The 26,556-nt window shown below is 35.3% G+C and overlaps 1 protein-coding gene across 1 annotated transcript in view; it reads left to right on the forward strand.

Annotated features, from left to right (window-relative positions):
- The window catches only part of LOC136031413 (O-glucosyltransferase rumi homolog), a gene marked incomplete in the record, with an annotated part of 141,857 nt that overhangs the window by 231 nt on the left and 115,070 nt on the right, over positions 1 to 26,556 (forward strand). The window contains 3 exon segments of the mRNA XM_065710969.1: positions 5,768 to 5,957; positions 14,748 to 14,871; positions 21,252 to 21,420. Of these exon segments, the coding sequence (XP_065567041.1) occupies positions 5,952 to 5,957; positions 14,748 to 14,871; positions 21,252 to 21,420 (299 nt within the window).

Consider the following 26,556-nt stretch of genomic DNA (forward strand, 5'->3'; position numbering starts at 1 on the left):
TGGTTGACCTTTTCAGGCGTAGATTTCGAAAAGAAGAATTTGTAGGCTATAAATAAGTCTATATAAAATAAGAATTATAAGCTGACAAATAGAATTCTAGCCACGCAAAAGTAAGGTTTAATTTTGTTTTTTTCGTATTAGGGCTATTTGGATAAATGTTGGGTTATATCCTGCAATTTGATTCACATAGGCCTTAAGACAGGAAGTCAAGAGTTTGAATATGCTTTTGAAAACTTATGTAGATACTTGGAAATCTTTGTTTCATCCTTTTGATGCCCTAGGCTTGACCTTAGCTTGGTAATTTGGCTTCAGAGATAAAACCTTGATGAAGCAAGACCCTAGTGGTTATAAAGCATTGTTAATCCAATTACTATTCTTACTAGATGCTTCAAGATGTGTTGCATCTTTGTCAGAACTCTTTACATTTCAGCCTTACCCTATAGGGCCATGGATAAATTTTCAGGTCAAACTCTAGTTTGGCTACTGTTTGCTATCTTAGAAATGGGTTAAGTCAGGAAAATAGAACTTCCAGTAATGAATCCAAAGCAAAAAATACGTAAAATTCTAGTTTAGCTAATTTTCATTATCTTGGAAAGGGAATAGGTTACAAGAATGAAACTCAGTAATTAATCCAGGGTCAAAAACACTCTGGGAAGGTACTCCCAGGCTTCTATGTCAACCCTTTTCTGATTTCTAAGTCTTAGATAATTGCTTACTCAAAAGGTCTATACCTATACTATTGAAATTTTGACAAAACAAGATTTACCTTAACTTTTAATTATCAGTTTCTTTTACTCTGGCTTTAGCTCTTAAAATGCAAGTCCTTTTATTTGAGTAGCATTTTAAGCCATATCAATATTTTTTTTTTCAAAATTTAGGAAATGTCTTTGCATATCTTTAAAACCTTATAAAGTGGATTGAGGAAAGCCGTGAAACAGTTTCTTTGTACTCCATGTAAGCAGACCTTCCCAGAACATACTTTAGCCTTTAGACCCATCCCTGAAAGTTTTTTTTCAATCTCACCCCCTGGTGCTCTTTTACACATTGTATAAATTGTGAAGAAATGCCTGCCCCCTTGCTAAAAGTCTTAGAAGTATCTTATACCAAAATACACCTGATACAGTTTAATTTTTTAGAGATGACACAGAATAGCATTAAAGCTGAGTATTTGCTTTGCAAGAAATGTGTCCCTTCTGTTGTACAGCATTTTGGATAGACACTAATCTAACCATGGGCGTATTGCTGTTGCAAATGGTTTTGCTTAAAATGGTTTGGAAAACAAATAGCAAATGTAAATTTGCTTTTTTATCATTATTTAAGACTAGAATATCACAAAGCTATGCAATCACATTGCTTGTTGTATCTTAAGTAAATACAATCCCTGATGGAGTTTTGTTGATACCTGTCTTAAAATTAATTTGTCTAAATAAAATATATTGTTTATGGGACAGTTGAGAAAATGGCAACAACCATGAATTGAGTTTTTTTAATATTTCGTTTTTCAAATAATAGTTCTCTGGTCACATTTGTGTTCCTTGCTAAGTTGTTGGCGCTCTGGTTTGGGAATCCTTTGTCCAAGGAGTACAGGTTTAATTCCCGGCATTGCTAGTGTATTTGGTTTTTACCAGCTAAGTATTCACCATGCTAGTTTGCATCTTAAGTAAAGCAATCCCTGCTGGAGCTTTGTTGACACCTGCCTTACAATAACTTGTCTAAGTAAAATACAATGTGTATTGAAGATTAGTGAAAATGGCTGTAAATCCATCTTGTTTTTTTTTCAATATATTTTTTTTTTAATAGTTGTTCTACTCTGGTCGTAACAATGTTCTTGGCTAAGTGGAAAGCACTCTTAGTAAGAAATTCTTTGTCCATGGGGTACAGGTTTGATTCCTAGTATTGCCTGTTTATTTGTTTTAAATGGGGGTCAGTGATGTTAGACAGAACTAAACCAGCTCTAAATAGGCAAATGGAGAAATATGCAAAAGGTAAGCAGGGAGGGTGTACAAAAGCACAAGATTTCTGGCCCCCAGCCCTTAATTGTAATTCTTGGCCAAAGGGTCACAAAGTGGAAATTAGCACTGCCAGTTTAGACCTTGATGTGTCAGTGCTGCCATACTTACTTACTTGCATATTGGTGTTGAGTTTGCCCACATTTTATCTTCATTACTATCTAAAATCATTTAGACATTCAGCAAACTGTCTCAAAGCACAATTAGTATTGAATAGTTTTTGGGCCTTACTGACTTTCGCTTTATAGCAAAGGTTTATTCTTGTGTATAATGTAGATATTTTAAAGTAATCAATCATTAAGAAGTCCCTTTTAGTTTTATCAAGTTTTTGAGTAATAAACCTTTTTAATTACCTTAAAATATTTATTCAGGTCCTTTACTATTGGCTGCCCTTTATATTACAATAATGATTGAAATATATTGTGGTAACTAAAAATTTGGATAATCCAACCTATTTTACCATCTTAAGGTTTTTTACAAAGGTGTATGAAATATTTAAGTACTAACTTAGCTACAGAAAACTTCTAGATATAATAAAATGTAAGCAAGATGGCTCTTACTTTGACCATATCTATGGAAGCACTAATGAGAGAGTGGGTCATTTGATGCATTTGTAGGATTGAGTGAGATGAGAAATGAAGTGTAGGTTTGATGAGAGATGGCTCGTGAATGTGATGAGGGATGAATGTTTTGCAAGATTTTAAAATTTTGGACAATTTCTCATGTTGACAGTAGAGTGCAGAAGTAAAATTTTGTAATTTTTTTTCTTTGTTTCTGTTATGTTAGACAATGTTGAATATTCTAAAGTGAAGTTTCTTTTTTGTTTTGAATTGTGATGGCCCTAGGGCTTTAGTGCAATACAAATTAATAATGTTTATTCACTTTCTTTAAACAAACACAAGGTCTATGTCTCCTAGCTTTAACAAAGTCAAATGTAGGGATTTCAAAGTAGGTCAAATGAACTTCTGGTAAAAATGAGCAATTTATGAAACATCTAGATTAAAAAAAAGTCTTTTAGACAACAAAGAAGACAATTGAATAAAGAAAAGTACCTTATATCATAATTGTTGTGCACCCTTAAGATAGAAATGAACAAAGCTTCAATTAAGATTCTGTTTTGTTTAAACAGACAGAAGGGACAAACCTCCAAGCTTTGACAAATACAATCTCACTTTGTGGCTCCAATCTTTTCAAAGGGGACTTTCTTTGGATTTTTTCTATCCAACTAAAACTGAAAAGGACAGCATGATATACAAGTGACCTTCCAATTACCCTACATAGCAAGAGAAAATCATTAAGTTAGGCTATGCTTTATCTCAATCCCCCTCCCAATGTGCAGAAATATGGCTCAAATTTCATATTTTCAATGCATTTAACCTCCTGTCACCTGTTTTTCTAGTTATTGTTTGTCACATTTGTTTAATTTACAGCTACATGGGATGAAGTTAGAGAGACAGATTGACAAAACAAATGGAAAATAGGAAATTTCAGCAATACATTTTTATATTGGGAGGATTGAGGGGTAAAGTAGAGCAAAGTTGAATATAAAATGTGTTACCAGCTATTATTCTAAAAATTATGAAGCATGAATATTTTTTTTTATTATGTTTCTTTCTCTTCAGGTCCTTCTCTAGGGCTTTACCAAATGAAACATTCTATGCCCAGAAAAATTAGCAACAAGGTATAGTCTATATACAAAGGCTTATGTTATTTAACTATGAATATGGAATTTATATGGCAATCAGGAACTGGATACAGGCTAAAGCAAGTAAAAAAGAAAGAAAAAACTTCCCTAGTTAGCTCAGGAGACTTTTAATAGATTACTCTTCAGATAATTGCCTATGATACATAATTTAAATATTTACCCCTGTACAGTAGGGCGTTAAAACAATCTATCACAATGTAAGATACAGTATATTAGATATGATGCTGATTTACAAATTCCAGGATTCTTTGTTGTAGTTTTCATAATTTTGTTGATAAAGTTTTATATATTCATCATATTTTATTTTATGTCATTAACATTAGCCAAACTAAACTTCTCAATAGAACTTGAATGTGGTGGCTATAATGCACAAGTACTGCAAAAATCTTACAACACATTATGTGTTATGGTAACTGTTCAGTGAGAAAAAAACTATTTTCCTAGTTTAGCTTAATTTGTTATATTTTTGTGCTTATCAGAAATATTTTGTTAATTTTAGGCAGCTGTCCCCCCTCAAAAAATTCTTAAACATTTGCTGGTTTATACTTAACTAGTATTCTACTGAAAACAAAAATTAATATATATTTTGTATTGAAGAAATATAAAGCCCTTTGGATTTTTTTTATTAAGATTAAGCAGTTTGCTATTTTCTTTTGTTAGGCTAAGCCTGTAATAGTGCTTTATTGTGAAGAGTCAAAATTTGTAGGGTTTGCAAAGGCTAGCCTGAACAATATGTTATTACAAATTATTAGGTTAAACTTCTGTTTCGTAAAATTCTAGTTTAGATAAATTTGTATTATCTTGAAAAAGGTTTAAGTTAGGAAAATGAAACTTTTAGGGATGGGTCTAGAGACTAAACTATATCATGGGAAAGTATTTTGGAGCATCTAACTCTACTCTTTCTCTCTCTTAAAAATGTTTGCCTTAAATTACCTTAAATCACATTGTCTAATGAAATAAGGATTAAATCCTGTAGAATTGCTGGTTAGTGATGATGACAATTGGAAATCTCAATATTTGGTCCACACCCTTAAAAATGCTTGTGTTATAAAAGTGAAACCCTTGCCAAATAAATCTTCTACTTGAATGACAAGAAAAAAGCATTTTTAGTGTCATAACTTTGCTCAATTTCAATTTATGAAGTTTCCAAGATTTGGAAACTTTCAGGATATACATTTCCCTATATTTAAATACGAAACACTGATATGGCTTAAAATTCTACTCAAATAACAAGAATTGCAATTTCAGAGCTAAAACCAGAGAAACAGAAACTGCTTGCTGAAAGTTAAGGTAAGATGTTGTTTTGCCAAAATTTTAATAGTTACAGACCATTCCAGTATGCAAAATTCCCAGATTTAAAAACAGAAGAGGGTTATCACATAAGCTTAGCAATAGCTTCTCAGAGTATGTTTTTAGCTATGGATTAATCACTGAAAGTTTCATTCACCTAACATAACCCTATTCAAAGATAGCAAAAAGTAGCTAAACTGGAATTTGACTGGAAATTTAATCTATAGCCTGGTAGGCTAGTAGAATTCCAAATCAAAACAAAAAGAAGTCAAACTAGAATTTTATCCTCTGTTTAGGGTAGCTCAACAAAGCTAAAGTCTTATCATTTAGGAATTTTGTATAGATAATTTTGCTTTTACAGTATGAATACAACATTTTCCAATATATTAGGCTACCTGAACAATTTAACCAAAGATTCCACTAATTCAGACCCTTCCTATCTCTTCAAATATACCAGAGAGTATGCTAGATCATTTTTCAATTCTCTCTGACCTCAAACTAATGTGAAATATGTCCAATCCGGAGGAAATTAAGCCAGTGCTAAATCATTTAATTATAATAGAATGACACTCTTAACACTTTACGGATGTTTTATGTTTGAAATTTTTTGCCCAAACCGACAAGTAAAAAGAGTGTTTTCGCGAACCAGTTTTGTTTGAGCTCAACCATATGTAATTTTTTTCCGTTTTTGCGTTAAACATACAAGCTGGTTAAACCAAAGCTGTCATTGGTTAAACCAGCTGGTTGACGCGAAAAAAGGCCTAAAGTAACCTCAGTTCAACTCAATAGGAAAAGTACATTCTGAAGTCATCAGACAAGAGAGGACTGCTAATTAAATATCGTTATCAATATGAAACATCTAGAAGTATTATTAGTTTAATGTTTTCTAAATATTCTCACCAATATAAATATTACAAGGCTTGGAAATATCAAATGAAGCAAAAATAATGAAGGTATGAAAGTGTATAACCTTGAAGGTAAACAGCTTTATCTCAGTAGCTGGGATGAACAAGTTTGTGTAATAGGGTGGAAATTAGGTATAAAAATAAACCATTAGATTGTCCCTTTGATTTTTTTTCAATTAGTACAATACAGTCTAGGCTAATTGTCTTTTGGTGAAATTATCTTCATTTTTCACAGCATCATTTTAAGAATTCCATTCTCCTGGAGGAATAATAGTAAAAAACATGTTTTATTTCATAATAGACCAGTTTATGTATAAAAACTGTACTCAGCAGAATCTAGGCCTATGTGTGAAGAACTTGCATTCACTTTTTGGTAAAATTCTAGTTAATTGACTTCTTGCTATCTCAGAAAGGGTTTAGGTTAGGAAAATGAAACATTCAGGGATGAATCTACAGACTAAAGTAGACTTTGTCCTGGGAAGGTATTTTTAAAGTACCCACCTCCAATCCTTCTCCATCTAGAGGGCCCTGAAATTTGCCTACATGATAGTTCTATACCTATTGAATTTTGACAAAACAACATTTTACCTTAATTTTCAGTTAGGCTACTAGTTGCTTTTTCTCTGCCTTTAATTCTGAAAATACAATTCCAGTTATTTGAGTCAAATTTTGAGCCATATCAATTTTTTTTCAAAATCTAGGAAATGTATTTACATATCTTTAAAACCTTATAAAATGGAATTGAGCAAATGTATGAAGCTGAAAACAATTTTGTTGTCCTTCAATTAAGCAGAATATCTATTTTGCAAGGTTTCACTTTTATAACACACATATTTTTAAAGGTCAGGGCCCTCTAGAGAGAGAAGGAGTAGAGGTAGTTGCTTCAAAATACCTTCCCTTGACATACTTTAGTCTGTAGATTCATTCCTGAAAGTTTCATTTTCCTAACCTAAACCCTTTCTGAGATAGCAAGAAGTCAATTAACTAGAATTCTATCTACTTTTTTCTATAAATAAATGAAATTTCAAAATAGCCTATGCAGATTAGACTAGGCTAATTATAGAAAAAAGGTTGATGAGGTACTTTTTGCTGTATTGTAAAGGGTTTAAGTTAGAAAAATAAGCTTTCATTAATGATGGTAGGTTATAAGCTTTCATTAATGGTGGATAAGGTGGTAGGATCTACCACCTTATCTTGCTGACAAATACAATTTAAGGTAATGAATCCAGGGCCAAAACTATACTCCAGGAGGTATTGCCAAGCTGCTTTGTTAACTTTCTTCTGATTTCTCAGTCTTAGAAATTTGCCTACTTGACAGGTCTTTGATAGTACAACATTATACCTTAATTTTCAGTTTCCAGTTTCCTTTTCTCTGGTTTTAGTTTTGAAAATGCAATTCCTCCTATTTGAGTAGCCTAATTTTTAAGTCATATGAATGTTTTTTTTTCTAAATGTAGGAAATGTATTTGTAGATCTTTGAAACCTCATCAGTTGGGATGGATTGAAGTTGTTAAGCTGAAAATACTTTGGTAAAATTACAGTTTAGCTACTGTTTGCTATCTTGAAAAGTTGTTAGATTAGTAAAACAAAAATTTCAGTAATGAATCCAGGGCCTAAAATATACTCTAGTAAGTTATTAGGCCTTAGTTCCTCCAGAGCCATCAGTGGTGCATAGGGCATCAACAAAACCTCTCTATTTGTCCTGTATTGATGCTGCAGCAATGATGTCTTCTCATTCAGGTTGTAGTGAGGTATCAGCCATCCTCAGATCTTGGTCATATGTTTGTCTCAATGTATTTTTGGGGTGGCCTTGCTTTCTTCTACCATCTGGCTTCTATTCATAGGTTGTTTGAGGGAGGTGGCTCTCTTCCATACAAAGAATGTGTCCCAGATATGTCTACTGCCTTCTCTTTGGCAACTCAGTGACTGGAAGTTGACCTATTCTTCTGTGTGTTTCTGCATTTGTAATTGTTTGTTGCCAGCTCATAAGATTTTCCTGAGACTCATATTTTTAAATGCAAGGATCCTTTTTTCAAGCTGGGTATTTATTTTCCAACATTCACTTGCATAAAGGATAATTGAGAGTACATTGCTGTTGAAGAGTTGAAGTTTCCATCATATTGAATATTTGTTACTAATTTTGTTACTTGTCCAATTCTATGTTTAATCTCAGTCAAAATCTCTCCATCACAATCAATCCAGCTACCCAGGTACTTGGAACTCCTGGACTTGTTCTAGATCCTTGTTTTTGCAATGGAGAACAAGTGGCAAGCCTGTGATGGCCATGCTCTTTGATTTTTCAATGTTTATCTTTAGCCTGACATTCTCTGTGTTCTTGGTGATAGTGTCAAGTAGCTGCTGCAACTGTTCTTCAGATTCTTCAAGAGAAGGACAATGTTGTCTGCAAAGTCCAGATCAAGCAGTTGCTTGTTGCTCACTTTTACCCCATAACCTGATGCAAATCTCAGGGCATAAGCCATTGTAATTATAAAGAGCATAGGGGAAAGTACACACCCTTGATGACACCAGACATGATCTTGAAAAATCTGGTTGTACCATTTTTGGTCTTTATGCAATATTCTGATTCTTCATAAAGCACTATAATCATATCTGCTATTTTCTTAGGAATTCCATAGTATTTCAGAACTCTCCACAAGCAATCTTTGTCAACTGAGTCAAATGCCTTTTCAAAGTCAATGAATAGGAGATAGAGCTTCTTGTTCTATTCTTTTGATTCTTTGACAAGCATTCTTAGTACAAATATTAAATCAGAACATGATCTCCCAGTTCTGAAGCCATGTACCATGCTTCTCTTCTTGTAGGGTTGCATCTAGTGCTTTTTGCAGATGCTGCAAAGTGATGGAGGCTAATAGTGTGGATGAGACAGGGAGAAGATTGATGCCTCTCCAGTTATGGCAGTTCATCAAGCCTCCCTTGTTAAAGAGTCTGATTATAAAGCCTCTGCTCCAATCTCTTGGGACCTTCCCTAAATCCATATTTTGGTGAAGAAGGAGAGCCAAATGGATATGCAGGTACTAATTGAGTACTTTAGTATTTCTGCTGGAAAGCCATCAATACCTGGGCCTGTCCATTTTTAAACTTCTTAGCTGCATGCATAATGTCCTCAGCACTCAGAAGATCTGTATTGATGTCTAAATTCATGAAAGGGATGTCAGGTACATTTGCTCAGTGACAGGTTCTTAGTCTGTTCAAAAGTTTTTCAAAATGGAAAGCCATCTCTCATCAATCTTTTCTGGATCAGATATGATTAATCCTTTTTTGTCCTTGACAAGGGTGATTTGATTGCTTTGTTTTCCTACCATCTCATTTGTCAATTGGTAGACAGTCTTGGAGTCACCCTTCCTAGCAGCTTCTTCAGCTAAAGCAGCTTAATTTTCAAGCAACTGCCTCTTTTCATTTCTTGCACTCTTTTTTATATCTTTTTCTTTGTATAAGTGTTTTGTTGCCAGCTCTGAACTCCTTGTAGTAGCTATGAATATTTCCTGCTTAATTCGTTTTTGTTTATCAATCAGTTTCCATGTTATGTCAGACATCCACCTTTCCTTTAGTTTCTTTTGGAAACCTAGCTTTTCTTCAGCAATCATTGTGTATGTACTTTTGTTTTCTCCCATTTCCCTTTGATGCTTTCTGAGTGTTTTTGCCTCAACAGCCAAGGCATCAAATTTGTTCCATAACAATATACAGAAATCTCTGCAGATTTTTTTATCCTATAGCTTGTCCATGTTGTACAGTTTCTTCAGATCTTGCTGGGTCTTTCTTTGGGCACATAGTTTGGTCTGTATCTGGGTAATCATGAGCATGTAATATGACTGGGCATCTGCTCCTCTATACCCACACATGTCTAACAGGCTTGTGCACCAGCTTCTGATGATCAGGAAATGGTCAATCTGGTTTCTTCTTCTACCATCTGGAGATGTCCATGTGTACTTGTGCACATTTTTATGTTCAAAGAGTGATCCACCAACAACAAGGTCATCACTTAGCATAAAGTCTATTAGTGATGCACCATTTTTGCTAATCTGGCCAAGTCCTTGCAGTCCTAGGACTTTGAGACAGAAGTTGCAATTGGCTCCTACTTTGGCATTCAGATCACCAACAACACACAGAACATTATGTTTGGGGATGTCTTTGGTGATGGCCTGTAAGGTTTCACTGAAGCAATCTTTAACATCATCATCTGGCTCATTGGCAGGAGCATAACATACAATGACAGAAAGCTTAGTGTCTGTTGTAGCTAACTGTGCAAACAAGATCCGTTTGTTTATTGGAGTCTATTTCATCATTGTTTGGTATGCTGCAGGGGACATTGTGAGTCCTACACCTGCCTGAAGATGGTTGTCCTCTCTGCTATACAACAGCACATATCCATCATATAGTGTTTCTTGGCCTACACCCTCTACACCTTGGCCTTTTTCCAATGTAATTTGCTTAGGGCCAGGTTTCACTGAAGCAATCTTTAACATCATCATCTGGCTCATTGGCAGGAGCATAACATACAATGACAGAAAGCTTAGTGTCTGTTGTAGCTAACTGTGCAAACAAGATCCGTTTGTTTATTGGAGTCTATTTCATCATTGTTTGGTATGCTGCAGGGGACATTGTGAGTCCTACACCTGCCTGAAGATGGTTGTCCTCTCTGCTATACAACAGCACATATCCATCATATAGTGTTTCTTGGCCTACACCCTCTACACCTTGGCCTTTTTCCAATGTAATTTGCTTAGGGCCAGGATATCAATATTATGTTGTTTCATCACTCTGAGAACTTGGTCGGTTTTTGATAACTGAATCATAGTTCTCATGTTTCAGAAGCAGATTTTTGTTGGTTGATTGCTGTCTGTCCAGGGGCATGCTGGGTTTGTTGCCAGGGGGAAGATAATCTGTTGCTGGGGCTTTTTTTTTACAGGGACAGGAAGCAAACCTGTCACCCAACCCTTCTCCTTTATCCTGGCTTGGGACAGGTTGAAATTATCCATGACAATCGCAGGCAGAGGTATTGCCAAGCTTCTATGTTAATACTCATCTGATTTCAAAGAATTAGAAATCTGCCTACTTGACAGGTCTATACCTATTGAAATTTTGACCAAAGAACATTTTACCTTAATTTTCAGTTATCAATTCCCTTTTCTCTGGTTTTAGTTCTGAAAATATAATTCCTGTTATTTGAGCAGAATTTTAAGCCACACTACTGTTTTTTTCTAAATGTAGGAAATTTATTTATAGATCTTTGAAATTTAATAATTGGGGATTAAGCAAAGTTGTGAAGCTGAAAATAGTTTTTTGTGCTTCATCTAGCCAGAAAATCTATTTTGCAAGGTTTCACTTTTATAACACAAATGTTTTTAAAGGTCATCAAAAGTCATCGGCCTCTTTAAGGAGAAGGAGTGGTGGTAAGTACTTCAAAATACCTTCCCAGGACATACTTTAGTCTGTAGGCCAATACCTGAAAGTTTCAGTTTCATAACCTAACCCCTTTCCAAGATAGCAAAAAGTAGCTAAACTAGAATTTTACCAATACTTTTCTTGTATTTCATTTAAGCACAAGATACATTTACAAGGTTTCACTTTTGAAACACAAGGATTTTTAAAGGTCATCTATGGTCAAGGCTCTCTAGAGTGAGAAGGAGTTGACATAGATATTTCAAAATACCTTCCCATTACATACTTCAGTCTGTAGATCCATCCCTGAAAGTTTCATTTTCCTAACCTAGCCCCTTTCCAAGATAACAGAATGTAGCTTGTCTAAAATTGTACCATAATTATAGGCAACACATTCTGAGTTTCAACTACAATTCTTTTGTACTTTAACCCCCCCCCCTTCCTAATATGCAAATATATAGATCAAATTATATATTTCTCATGTGTTTTCTATTTCTTCATTTTCGGAGCATTCATTTGGTTTATGGGTAGATGGGTTAAAGCAAGATTGACACATTGATAAATGCATGGGAAATATACAATTTGGGCCATATATTTGTGCATTAGAGCAAGGGTAAAGCATAGCAGGGTTGCATTAAAAATGTATTAACTACAGTTATTCTGCATCTTAGGGAGTAAGCTAAATATGGTTTTATTAAATTGTTTCATCTCAACAGCCCTAATTCTAGATTTATACAGAAATAAGAGGAGCACCCCCCTTTTAGATTGATTATTTTTATGCATCTTTGCAATGTAACTGTTGCTACTCTAACAACATTAGGGATGCAGCTGAGGGTATAGATGCCCCCCTGCCCAAAGTTCCAAGGTGTTAGCATACATTGCAAGTGCCTTGGTAGTTTGGGTGTCTTAATTTAGCTTATGTGTCCACATTTGTCAGCACATTCTTTGCATCCCCTCTCCAAACCTTAGCTTTGACCCTGGGTCCGATATACCTCAATAAATATATTTCTCTATTACTTCAATCTAGTCTTTTTTCATAGCTCCTAGGCTAAAGTGGTTATTCCTCAGTCTTGAATTTATCTTTGGTTATGATTGAGTGTATGATTCACCAAAACATCATTTGAACTGATTTTAAAAAGTGATAATAATGAAGAGAAACAAGATAAATTTATTAATAGAAACATCCTGCATGTAATAAAGTAAAAACTTCATTGTTTTAGTCCTTACTTTTAGTTTATATATTGCTTTTATATGGTTCAACTTATATAAGAGGGGTGTATGTGTAAAGTTTATTGGTGCACCTTAAGGAATGGTGTAAGTAAGTATTTTAGAATTGTTTACCTTAATTTGCACTTTGGAGCAAAGTAAGGTCCAATGTTGGATCTGTTCAGTTTCATTGTTGAGATGGCAGTTGAAACATTTTACACAAAATACAAAAGAACAGGGTTGTAACTGTGTTTAAAACCCAGTGACATACCTTCCAAGTAAGAGTTTGCTAGGATAGATGCAATGTAAGCCCACTTGGTACCAGTGACCACAGATAGGTATGATTAAGGGGACCATTCTTCTGTAGTTTAGTGTAGACACCACCACACAATGTCAATTTCTTATAGAGTATGCACGTTGGCTGGGTATGACAAGCAGCATCAACATCCGTGAACAATTTTTGTTATATATATATATACATATATATTAATCACTATTTGTAAAACACAGATGATGGGCAGCTCCAGTTGTATCTTGAAGGTTTGGCTTCCTATTCTTTGTTGAGTCTGCTTTTAAAAACTTCAGCTGATGCATTGTCTCCTTTCTTAAACAGTTCCAATTGTTGATGGCCCTTTGGCTAAAGTAAGTCTTGTCTGATTCTACTGTTAACTCTGGGCTTATGAAGCTTCTTAGAATGACCTTGTGTTTGTCTTTTGTTTTTTAATTGGACAAAGAGCTTATTTTTGGGATGGTTGACAAATTTATATGTGAGTAGCATGTCACTCAGTTTGCATTAGAAGGTCAAAGATGGGAGTTTTAGGCTAGATAGCCTTCAGAAACTAGATAGTTTCTCCCCAAGTCCAGAGATGCACTAGATGGCCCTCCTTTGTATACCTTTTATCAACTGTATATCACCTTTGTAGAAAGGGCCAGCAAGGCAGGTTCCAAAGTCAAGAACTGGTCTTGCAATTGCCTTGTATAACTTCAATGAAGTTCCATGTGATTGGCTAGTAAGTGTTCTTTTAATAAGTCCAAGGCTAAAATTTGCTGTGAAAACAATTTTTGCAAAGTATTCTTCAGAAGATTATCTATAGTGACTCCCAGGTCTTTGCCACTGGTGCAAGTTTGGAGGAGAATTGGGGACAATGTCTGGTTATCATTCATAGTGTATTGGTGCAGAGCATTATTGTGACCAAAATGAATGGTGATGCATTTTGATATGTTGAAAGAGAGAAGCCACCTATCTGCCCATGGCTGGGTGTGCCCAAGGTCAGATTGTATTGATGATTTATCAAGTACACCAAATAGTTTTGAGTCATCAGCATAAAGGGTTAAGTGGCTGCTGACTTTGTTAATCATATCATTTATATAAAGAAGAAACAATGTGGGTCCCAAAACTGTTCTCTGGGGAACACACAGGACTGGGATTAGGTACATTTGCTAACTGTTGTAAAGAGCTGTACAGTCTGAAGTCTACCAGTTTATGGGGTGTCTCCCCTGTTTTCTAAAATAAGGCAAATTTTCTCAGGCTCTTAACTTTTAATGGGTAAGACTAAACTTGATGAAACTTATAGATTTAGAACTAGTATAAAAATGCAATTCTTTTCATGTAACTATTGATATCAAAATTCCATTTTTTAGAGTTTCGGTTACTTTTGAGCCGGGTCGCTCCTTACTACAGTTCGTTACCACGAACCGTTTGATCCATTTTACCAGTCTTAGCTGAAAATCTACACATTGGTCATGGGGCTCTTTTAATCTTAGGTTTTATCTCATATAATTCAATTACAACTTTTTCTCTTCTTCCCAATGTAGTGATTCCATAGCAAAAACCTTTGGATATTAAAAATCTATTTTTGATTTATTAAAAGAAAAAAGACCCCGTTTCTTGGAATCTCGTTTGTACATTTGTGATTACAAAACAGTGGTGTCTTTGTAATTACTTAGACTATGAATGCCACTAGGCATTTTCTCTGTTTGTTAAGTTTGTATTTATATCTTTGCGTTTAAACAAGAATGTTTATCTGTTCCAAAATTATCTGAATAAATAAAAATATATTCGAGACATCAGCTGATAGCCTACTTATCTGTTGGATAATTTAGACATACCAGCTGGGCTATTGATCCTCAGATATCTTTACAAATTAAAAGAAACAGTAGACAACAGAAATTTTGATGGTTTTAAGCAATCAACACTGTTGCAAGAAAAATTGATTTTTTTTTTCGTTGTAGATTTTGACAACCCTGTGTTGCATCTTCACATTGCATAAGATTGGCGTGAAATGCTCTGAAGGAACTTGTTCAGCAGACCAATCAGATTGTTCAGATCTTGAAGAAGATAAAAAGTATGCAGAAAGTAAGGATATATATGTTCTGATATTTTTGAACTATTTTTACTCTTGCATAATCCACTATTTTAGAATCTCTGAAGCTAGGATGAAGTTGTGAAAAATGATATAGAAAAAAAATTTCGATAATTTGGAACCAATAGAAAATTTATTTTGTAAGGAAAAGTTTATTTTGTAAGGAAGGATTGAAAATGATAAGGTCTTTTGAAATGATAGCATGGTAAACGGGTTTTGAAATATAGTGGTTAATTTGTTACATTCAAGAGAATGATGATTATAAATATTCTAATGAAAGGGGAATATCCAGTGATTTTAGGGAAATTTTAAGTAAACATTGTTATAAGAAAGGTAACGACACTGAATCTAGTAATTCGTTGCACTTTTTAGAAGAAGGGAGGATGCATTGACCAAGTTTGTATGCTTAGATTAACAATTTGGAAGTGGCTGAATCATCAGACCCCCTTAACCAATAGCTATATAAATTTTGAAAAGGCACAGGGCTCAACTGATAGAAAAAGTTAACTGAGGGTCCTATCCTTGCGTGGTAAATCAGGTAAGTAACTTTGAGTGATTGGTGCTACTTATGAAAATATATTCCTGCTATTACAGGAGAAAGTGGGGTTAGTTATTGTTCCTTTGAGGAATTAGGAATTACGCAGGTTTGCATACTATCACCATTTCAAAGGACTATTTTGATGGACTTTTATCTTAAAGAACACAACAAAGACTTTTGAAAGACATAATATCAAATGCAAAGGTAAAAGCCTCTTAGACTTGATGATGCAGAATATTGGGATGGGCAGTCAGCAAGAAGAACCAATTTTTTGATAGTTGAACATTGGAGATTAGGTTTCGGAAATCACTCAGTTGCCTCGACTAGTAATGAATGGGTATGAAGAAATGATGTTAGGCAGCAAAAACATAGATTAAGTAGATGGTTTACTTACCGGGAAGCTTTATTAGTAAAGATAGCGGGTGCATTGAAAATCCAGAAAACAGAATAGCCAAGGTGCAAAGTTATTTTTCATAGTTTAAAAAGTCTGGAATATTTGGAAGACAAGTCCCCAGACTAACTTTAGAATATTGAAAGCCATCGTAATTATAATGATCAATAATGACCCTGAAAGTGGGCTCATTGACAGGCTGAGGAAGATGTGTTGGATGTTTCCAGAAGGATTGTCTAAGGATGGGTGCTTATTTGACTGAACGTACATCGACCAATAAGCTATACTAAGTGTTATTTGACCCCACTTTCTAAGCTCGTGATGACGGAAAGGTTAAGATTGATAGACCACATTTTACGGATGAAGGATGATAGATCGCTCAGAAATGGGCTTTATGGCTATCCATCTGAGGCCGAACGAATAGCAGGCCGTCACCAAATGGGGATGAGAAGAGGTTATAAAAAAGAACTTAAAGGGAATTGGAACTCCATTGCAAGCAGTAAAGATTGAAACTTTCAACACATTAGGGTAGAGGAGTAGCGTCATCAGCTGGATTCACCTTGTGCAGGTTGGTGCTGCAAGGAGTGGTTAGAAGTAGTAGTGGAAATGCAGAGGGTTTCTGTGCCTTATTTCAAGATTCTGTATTCTCTCACTTTGTATTCTTCTTTCATTTTATGTATTTTGTTTTCTCTATCCCCCCCTCGGACAAGCTTTGCTTTTTATGGGAGGTAATAACCATTTATATTTATTTATTATCTGTTTAATGAATAAATACTTCTCTCTCTTATATCAATGCTTGTTCTTTCAAATCATGCTATCATATTTTAATTGTCAGAAATATTCCTAATTTTGGGACTCTTATATTTGACTGTAACCTAGGTATTGTAGGTGCACACAGGGGTAGCATTAGAGCTTCCATGAAATAATAATTTTAGCTTAAATATTTAGAAATATATCAATTTATACGTATTTATCTATATAAGATTCATTTTGAGCACCATTTTTAGCTCTGCTGAGATTACAATGGTATGTTCCAAGAAGAATTTGACAATCCCCCCTCTATACTTAAGTCGCATCTTGCTTCCGTCGGTCTGATACTTAACACTTCCAAATTCGAGTTTTTTGGTCTTAATAGCTGTTACCAAGTGACCACTTTAGATCTGGGAAAATGTTTCTCTCCCTTGCTCCATTTTGGTGAATTGGCTTGGAATTTGGTTCGGTTATTCTGTTTCCTCTACATGTTTAGTTATGATAAATAGAATTTGTACAAAAATTATATGAGTGATAGATCATATAAAAATAAGAAGAATGTAGAGGCAGTGGAGAAAGCATTAAAATATGAATTAAAAAGATGTGAAGTGAGATTAAAATTGATAACATCGCTTTAGATTTAGAAGATGCAGCCCGACAACATAATAGTAAAATTTGTACTGATATGTTAATAAATTGAGACGGAATAGTCAATCTTGACTTGTCCGAGTTAAAAATGGGAATGGGACCATCATTAGTTATAAGGGTAGAGTTAAAGAGAAATGGGCAGAATATTTTGAGAATGTGCTAAACCGTGATAAAGTTAAGGGAAAAGATATAGCAACGAAAGAAACAGTGACAATTTGGATGTGAAAGAAGATTTATTTTGTAAAGAAGAATTAGTAGCAGTACTAAAAGGATTAAAAAATAATGAGCCCATACTTGCTGATAATGTGGTAAATAAGGTTTTTAAATACGTTGGTTATGAAATTAGAGATAAGTTACTGAAGAATATAAATATGATTTTTGAAAAAGGGGAAGTACCTGGCGATTTTAGGGGAACTCTTATTCAACCCCTCTATTAGAAAGGTGATAAGAGTGAGGGTGGTAATTATACATGTATTAGTTTGGTTTCTGTAGGAAAGAATAACATGATGATACTTTTTTAGACTTAGAGATGCTGTAGATAAAGTTTTAAGAGAAAAACCGTGATTTTTGGAATGGGAGAGGATGCGTCGACCACATTGTCACTCTTAGATTAATAATTGAGAAGCACCTGAGCCATCAAACGCCTTTAGTCCTCAGTTTTATAGATGATGAGCAAGTGTTTGATTCAGGTAATAGTAGACTGAAAACACGGCTTGACCTCGGAGAAATTTCAACATAATTTTTTTCTACACCAAAATGTTAAAAAACACAAAATTAGCTTAATTACACAAAGAAAATCCACCCAAATCCTCCTTGCACAATTGTCCCAAGTTTGTCCTTGAAGGAGGAAAATTGATTTTTGCGTTTATAATGTTTTGGAGTTTAAATAGTCGCTTCTTATCAAATCAAGCATGATGAATCCAAATATGTTAATTTTCATCCGTACGTTTGTCAGAGAGACTTTGTCAGCTGTCCTCATCACCTCAAACGAACTAAAGATCGATGGTGGAAAACTACAGAGCTCAAATGATAGAACCTCTTTCAAGTAAAAACCCTTTTTTCTAGCCACTGTGGCTAGATGATAGTAGATTAGAGCTGGTTTGACCATTTCTCTCTCGATATCTATCACCAAAGGCGACTTCTCAGCTATAGTTACAGCATTTTCCTTTTTTCTGAAAACATATTTGTCAATTTCTTTCGTTTCTACGCCCTTCAGAGTCTTTTCTTCCACAGATTTGGTATCGTCTACGGTTACAGATGATGAAGCGCGAACACCAGTAACCACGTTCAACAGCTGTGAATCGTGCCTGAGGGGCTCCAGGGGTTCAATGTATTGAACTATCTTTTCTATGTCCACCAGATCTCTAGTTCTCCTCAAAGATATCGTCTCCGAGTGGTTTTCAATTGTTAACTTTGCAAGACCAGTCAGGTTCTTCGTGAGTTCGTTAACGAGGATCAAAGTAGGCATAGCAGATGCCCAAATTGTTTGCCGCAATTCAGTCATGCCTCTACCTCCCATCAGACCGCCACTCGTTTTCATACTTCTCATTAATTTTTGTTCGATAAACAAAATCAGGAGAAAGTACCACCCAGTAGTTGTCAGATATCCGAGATGAAGAGGTGTTCCCGTAGCATTCTATACTGCTCTAGTTTGCCTTTTCTCACCTGAAAAATTCTCTGCCTTTTCTCACCGTTTAAAGATTCTGGCCGGAAGCATCAAAGTAGGGAAGCATTTCTATCAAGCACTGTAAATAAATCTCAAAATTGCCACTTCGTTACCTCTCAGGTTCTTTCTCAAGGTTCCAAGTAGGTCCAGATACTGAAACCAAAGACGGGCAGTTCTGGACTCAGATAATCGTTCTTTTACTCTATGAACTATTCATGGATAAGCTCTGCTCCTTCTGACACGTGCGCCTCGTCGATTGTATATCCTTCAAGGAGAAAATCGTAAGCCTGTTTTGTCTTTTAAAGGGGTTTTGGTAGTATGCCATTGTCGTCACACACTGCTTTTCAGTTCCGATGATAAAAGGTTCGCATAAAGGGCCACCTCCAACAGACCAGGACCTCGCCCAGCGCGAGAGACAGCTTTGCCTTGTAACGTACTTCGCCCAATGTTAGGCACATATACTTGACTAATTTCCAAAAGTCCTCAGTCAGTCATAAGGAAGGCAATGACTCCTATGAAACTCATGCACGGGTGAAATCCATCTAGGACAACAATAGGAAACTTAGAGCACTTGTGGCAGGCTCTGCATCGACGATACACTTTGTCCTCCAATAAAGCGGTTTGTAAAAGGCAATGACGAGTTTTTCCACCTCGACTAGTACGCTCGTTAGCTTTATTGTTTTGTCTTTTTCCGGAAGTAAATACAATGACACGAAACTTTTATATAGTCTGAACCCAGTCATGTAGCGAGTACTATGGTAAATGGCCCCACTGATTCGCCACCATTCTTTCATAGGAAACGATAAAAAAATACGACAACCTCTTAATTTCGAGTTCTAACCCCCCTCTGCGCCTTTCTAGGGTGGAAATAGGGATAATAGTGTGAAAAAAACCTAAGTGCAGATTTGGACTCAGCAGCCTTGATTTGATTGGAAACGACTGTTTAAACTCCAAAATATTTACAAACACAAAAATTGATTTTTCCCTTCATTTTCCCACTTCAAGGGCAAATTTGGGACACTTGTGCAAGGGGGATAAAAGTGGATTTTTTTTTGCAATTAAGCTGATATTTCTGAACATTTAAAAAAAGAAATCTTTTTTTTTTAAATAAAAGAAAATCTGTTGTAATTTCCCGAGGTTTGACCATCTTTTCCCGTATCTTTCCTCCACTATAATAGAAGAGCTATGGTGAAGATTCTATCTTCGTATGGTACACCAGATAAATACATTAAAGTGATTAATGCTATTTGCGAGAATAACGTTGCTGCGGTTATGGTAGGAAATTCGGTTAGTAGCCGGTTTTGTATTAAATCAGGAGTTAAGCAGGGTTTCGTCCCATCCCCATTTTTATGCATCATTTTGATGGGGTATCTCCTAAGGAGCGCAGCAAAGGCAATGGGAAAACACGGAACTAATTTGGGAAGTAAAACTCTCCTACACTTAGATTATGCTGATGATTTAAGCATCCTAGATGAAAGTTTGAGCAAAATGAATGAACTTTTAGAGGTTTTGCGAGTTCAGGATGCTATCCGAGATTAAACATTAGCAAAATCAATCAACTTGTTTCGAATTCAGGGTTTTGAAGACTCGGCACCCCGAAGGAAGGAGGAGGATTTTCTAGGTGTTTTTCAGAGAAATTGTCTACGTTTTTTTTTAGGGGGGGGGGGCACCCGTCTGATTGACCGCATTTCGAACAGTAAGCTCTACGAAAAATATGGTTCAATCCCCCTTCCTAGGGCTGTAATGAGAGATAGATCGAGAGGGCTAGGACACATTCTGCGGATGAAGGATGACAGATTGCCAAAGATCGTTTTTGTCGGTCAACTGTCTAGGGCCAAAAGAAAAAATGGTCGTCTCCGAATGACGTTGGAGTATGTAAGGAAATATATAAAGGAAATAGGAACTTCTTGAGAGGGTTTAAAGAGGGATGCTTTGAAAAGACTGGTACGTAGGAAGAGCAAGCGTAGCTGTGCTGGCCTCAGGCGGCTTGGTGCTGCTGTGAATTGTTAGTAATAGTTGCAGTAGTATTTTAGTAAATTTTTTATGCTCTCATTATTCTTCCTTTTTTGATAATTTATCGTTAGTTTTGACAATATATTTTTGGATAATTTGGGCAGCAGCATTATAGTAGGTGTTCCGCCAAACTTGGCTAAGAAATTAAAAGTGTCATAGTCAATTTAGGCTGGTAGTATCTCGCTGATGGGCTCTAACTGATAAAATATTTAAAAAAAATTTCTAATAGAATGTTCCTTTGCCTCTTGCCCTGTCAGCCATTTGATTTGTAAAAGTTATTTGGTATCATCCATATTAAAAGAAAAGAAGCTTTATTTTAGTTTTCTTTGCTTGTACTTCAAGATTAATGCCGCCTTTGTTTTTTCAGGTAAAAATAATAGATGGTCACATTATTTGGAAGAGATAGAAAAGGCAAAAGCTTCATATGAGCCTTGCCAGTCATCAAACTGTTCTTGTCACACAACACTTATTGAAAAAGATTTGCTGGTATTCAAAGATGGCATCACGGAAGACCTAATAAACCGGGCCAGAACGAAGTAAATGTTACTGCTTATAATGATCCGCCCCTTGATGTTTATTTCCCAGTGTTGAAAAGTTTTTCTGGGCTTTTTTTGTGTTGGGTGAGCTATGAGGGGAAAGACGTTTTAAATATATTCGACTTTATGTGCACAGTTGAGGTGTTTTACTTGCAGCAATAGTTTTAAAGGTGATAAGCAGTAAAAACATTGGTTTAATATAAAAATTCGAACTACTCACTTAGGAAAAGAAGGGAATTGAAATCTTAATGAAAAAGACCTTCGTATACAGTTGTGTAGTTTTTCTAATTCCTGGCGCCAAATTAAAAAAGAAAACGTGGGGGAAAACCAGCAAAAAGAGAGCTAAAACTTGAAGCTGTAGTTGTTGCTGAGAATCATTAGATTGTTAACGTTTGAATTTTTACGAACGGAGAAACTGATTACGTCTGTAAAGCTGCTTGAGGGTATAATTTTCATTTGCAAGTTTATAGAAGTCGGAGTCTTCCATTCCAAAAACAACTGCTGTAACATTCCAGTTATCTAATTAGAGATAAGGAATGGGTTTTAAGAATTGGATTTTTTTTTTCTTCTTTTGGACATATCACCAGAGCACATCTGTAATAGTGGACATACACCATTGAGGGTCCAAATGCTCCACAATCTAATGAAATATTTGATCTTTCACTGACGTATTTGCTGTTTTTTGTTGACTTTCACCGGTGGAACACACACACACACGCATATATATATATATATATACATATATATATCTTATCCTCGATATCGTTATGATAACTGAATATATTTATGTTGGAAAAGTCTTTTGCCGGTATATTTAATATTTCTCTACCTTTATTGAAGCCTTTCTCAAGGGGGGTTAAAACTAAAGACCACTGGTTGTATAATCAACCTTGCTCTGCTTTCAAAACAGATGTATTAATCAACCAAGGGGTCTTATTAGACAATTTTATCGTTTACATTAATGACAATTGGAGTAAACACAAAATAAGAGAAGTAGGCACACGTAAGAATCTGTCCTAGAAAAATAGAGGGATCTTCTACAGGTCGTACTCCAATCCATATGAGAAGTAAGAATACCGATACTCAGGATCAAAACAGAGGTTGAGCGATAGAATAGAATTCAAGACCTCAGAACTTCGGCTTAAATGTAAAGGGAAGGGATACAATGATGAGGATAGAAGAAACAAGTGCAATTACTCCTCCTAACTTGTTAGGAATAGAGTTTAAAATAACATAGGCAAATAGAAAATACCTCTCTGGTTGGATATGAGCTGGGGTAACTAATGGATTGGCAGGAATGAAATTGTCTGGATCTAGAAGAATAAGGTCTAGTTAGGGAGAGAGCTACAAGAAAAAAGATAAGCACTTTAAAGCCTACGGTTTCCTTAGTAGTAAAATAAAGGTGGAAGGGCAACTTTTCTAGGTTAGCATTAATTCCAAGAGGATTATTAGAGCCTCTTTGATGAAGGATTAAAAGATGAATCATTGTTAAACCGGCTACTAGAAAGGGAATTAGGAAGTGAAAAGGGAAAAATCGTGTTAGAGTAGGATTATCCACAGCAAATCCCCCTCATAACCATTGTACTACATTATTACCGATATAAGGTACGGCCGATGCTAGGTTCGTAGTCACAGTAGCTCCTCAAAAGGATATTTGACCTCACGAAAGAACATACCCTAAAAAAGCGGCAGCCATTACGAGGAATAAGAGGGCAATTCCAGTTATTCATGTTTCAAAGTAATGAAAAGAGCCATGATATATTCCTCGACCAATGTGAAAATAAATGCAAATAAAGAAACAAGAGGCGCCGTTGGCGTGAATAGTTCCATGCAGCCAACCGTAGTTGACGTCCTGGCAAATATGAGCAACTCTAGAAAATGCTAAGTCCACTCTTGATGTGTAACATATCGCTAAAAAAAACCCAGCAACGATTTGGATAACCAGGCATAGACCTAGGAGGGACCCGAAGTTTCATCAAATGGAAATGTTAGCCGGCACAGGTGGATCTACTAAGGTAGAATTAATAATTTTGAGGGTAGGTTGCGTCTTGCGTAGAGATAACATTTTATTTTTTTAAAAATCATAGAAGCACTAGACTTTCGATCGTATAGGTTTCTTATTGTTATTTTAAAAAAATCAATAACTAGTAGGTGGGCTAAAAATAAGTATACTAATATAAATGAATAGGCCAAGAAAGTAATCCTATTAACATTAAAATTAATCACGATGAAATTAGTAGGATATAGATATCCCGAAGAAGAGTTGATTAATACGTCATTCTTAATTAAAACTAAGAAAGAGAAGATAATTGTAGGAAACACCCATAGGAACGAGGTCAACTCAACAGCAAACTTCTTGTTAGCTCTCAGTGATGAGACATAAATAAATATTACCAGAATCCCTCCCAAGAAGAAAAAAAAAACTAAAGAAATTCACAGGGAAAGATTTTTAAGTATAATACAAATTAACGAGTTTGAATGAATAATGAGAGCGTGAAGGCAAGAGGGTGGTTTATTAGAAGCATGAATATAGAAATAACAACAATAGATCTTAGCATATCAAAAAATGGTTTAATAAAATATTAACTTTTGAAGTTGATGATGATAATAACTCTTTTGAAGACCGAGAGATTCCTCTAAGGTCTTTCATTAACGAAAAATGGAGTAATTGTCTTTAGCTACCGAATATTGTTAAATTTAATCTAAAAGTTCTTGTAACAATGAAATCAGGCAACTGATCCAAGTCTTCTTCTTATTCTCTCCTTGTTTGAATTAGTATGGAGGCGCTTTCCCATAATCCCAATACTGGAATTGAATTCTGAGCCCTGCAATATGCTGCTGCACCTGGGTCTGAAGTCTGGGTCCCGTATTACCAAACTGAGATCAAACACACTGCGCACTCCAGGACTAAACGGATACAAAATGTATTGATCTTGTCTTGGGACTATTGAAAATTGAGATTTTTAGATGGCGCTGGAACAATCCTCAAAACAGACCATCACTAATCATAAACCTTTCTACGAATTTTGATTAGGCATGACAGCTGGGGGAGGGGGCAAAGTCGTTGCCAATTTTCCTAAATTAAGTGAAAATGACAGGAAAAAACTGAAAAATGAGCCATATAGTGCCATAAAGGTAAAGATATACTAAAGAAAAGTGACCTATTTCTGTGGATGCTTGAATTATGTAGACTAATCTTGGTTTTGACAAGATTTTTTAAGAAACTTAATTTCAGCTGGCGGAAAGCAAACTAAGATCTAGGGGGGGGGGGGGGGCAAATCAAAGTCTGGTTGGGACAGTTGCCCCCTGCCCCATAGCAAATTACGCCCCTGACTGACGGTTTCAATTGAGAAAAAACAGAATATAATGAAATTATTTTACAGTTTAATGTAAAAAGGTAGTGTTACAAAACTTGTACAGAGAGAGTAATCTTATTAAAAGAAACAATTCATGCAATTTCGGCAAGTTTTATTGGAATGTTTGATTTTGTGGTTTTAAATGTTTTTTTTTTCTCAGAAAAGAAACTGTGATCAAAATGCAATTTATGCATGAGGCTGTACTCATTTGTTTTTACTTGCTTTGAAACTTTTGTTGGCTAATATCAAAATATAAACTTAACTAATATGAGGCGTACAGTATTTAAAGCCTTATTTTGAAGCTGTCTTGTCTTAGATTTAACACCATCAAAGTTTTTCTGAACTGAATGGGCGGGGTGGGAGGAGGCATGACCGGCGAGCACAAAGAGCCAAATTCTCCAGCGGTTTGTAGCGTTTGGACTCATGTCTCCTTATCATTAATCAATCATTTATTCATGCCAAAACACTTTTAAAAACACGAAATGGCTATTTGTCATAAGAGGCTTGGCTGGTTGTGGGCCTTATAATACAGGAACAAAACACCAAAGAACCATAAGCAAGACTCTAAATTAAGAAATACATATAAAATAAAGAAAAAAAAAACAGAATATACCCTAGAATATAGTAAAAAACATTCAAAAAACACATTTGCAGTAAAAAACATGGGAGACTGAATTCGCGAACCGACGATTGTTTAATTGAAATACTTGTGAGGGGCTGTTGTGACCCGCAACAGAGCACGGATCTGCAGATCGAAATAGCCGGAATAAATGTCTATTACTCTCTTATTACTAATTAGTAGTCTTATTACTCTCAGTTTATTGAAGGTCAAAATTAAGTAATGAATTTTTGGCCGAATTAATAGGATAAAAAAAAACTTTTTCACTTTTTCAAGATAATACCGCAATCATTCAAAGAAAGGAACAGAAAATACAAAGTTGGAATTAAAAATATGAAAAGAAAAAATTAAGACGACGGGTTTGAAAGTTAGAAAGATTCTTGAAAATACATCTAAAAAAAGGAGAGAGATATACCAGTTGGGATAGAATTCCAAAGCTATATCGACTGAAAAAGGGGGATTTTTGGGCGGCCATCGATGAATGTTTAGGCATAATAAACTTTCGTGAAGAATAACATAGCCTAGTATTTCTTTCATTTTATTTTTCCCTATCATTTGCCAACAGTTTTGCGAATTTTAATGAATTGCCTGCCCCCCTCCCCCCCCCCCAAAAAAAATCATGCATACATTGCTTAGCTGAACATTCTGTCTTCAAGACGTCAACAGTCAGTGCATTTTGTAGTCAAAACGCGATATGCTACCCAGCATAATTTTAAAGAATAATGAAACAAATGAAATTACGTTTCGCTTTTTTTCATGTTTTTAACACGATATTTCTTGTAAAAGCGTTGTTTTTTCTATCTACGCAAGATACGACAAAACAATTATTATTATAAAATATCGAATTTCGAGAAAAAAAAAACTTCTTGCATTTTGGAAATATAATATAAATATAAGTTTTATCGATTATGAGCAAGCTTTCGATTCTGTTGATAGAACAGCGTTAACAAAGGTCTTATCGTTATATGGTATACCAGAAAAATACATTAAAGTGATTTGCGCTATGTACGAGAATAATACTGCTGCGGTTAAGGTAGGAAATGAGGTTAGCAACTGGTTTTGTATTAAATCAGGAGTTAAGCAGGGTTGTGTTCTATCCCCCTTTATATGGATCATTTTGATGGACTTCGTCTTAAGGAGCACAGGAAAGGCAATTGGAGA

The sequence above is a fragment of the Artemia franciscana genome, chromosome 9 (genome assembly GCF_032884065.1).
Source record: "Artemia franciscana chromosome 9, ASM3288406v1, whole genome shotgun sequence".
Classification (NCBI taxonomy): Eukaryota; Metazoa; Arthropoda; class Branchiopoda; order Anostraca; family Artemiidae; genus Artemia; species Artemia franciscana.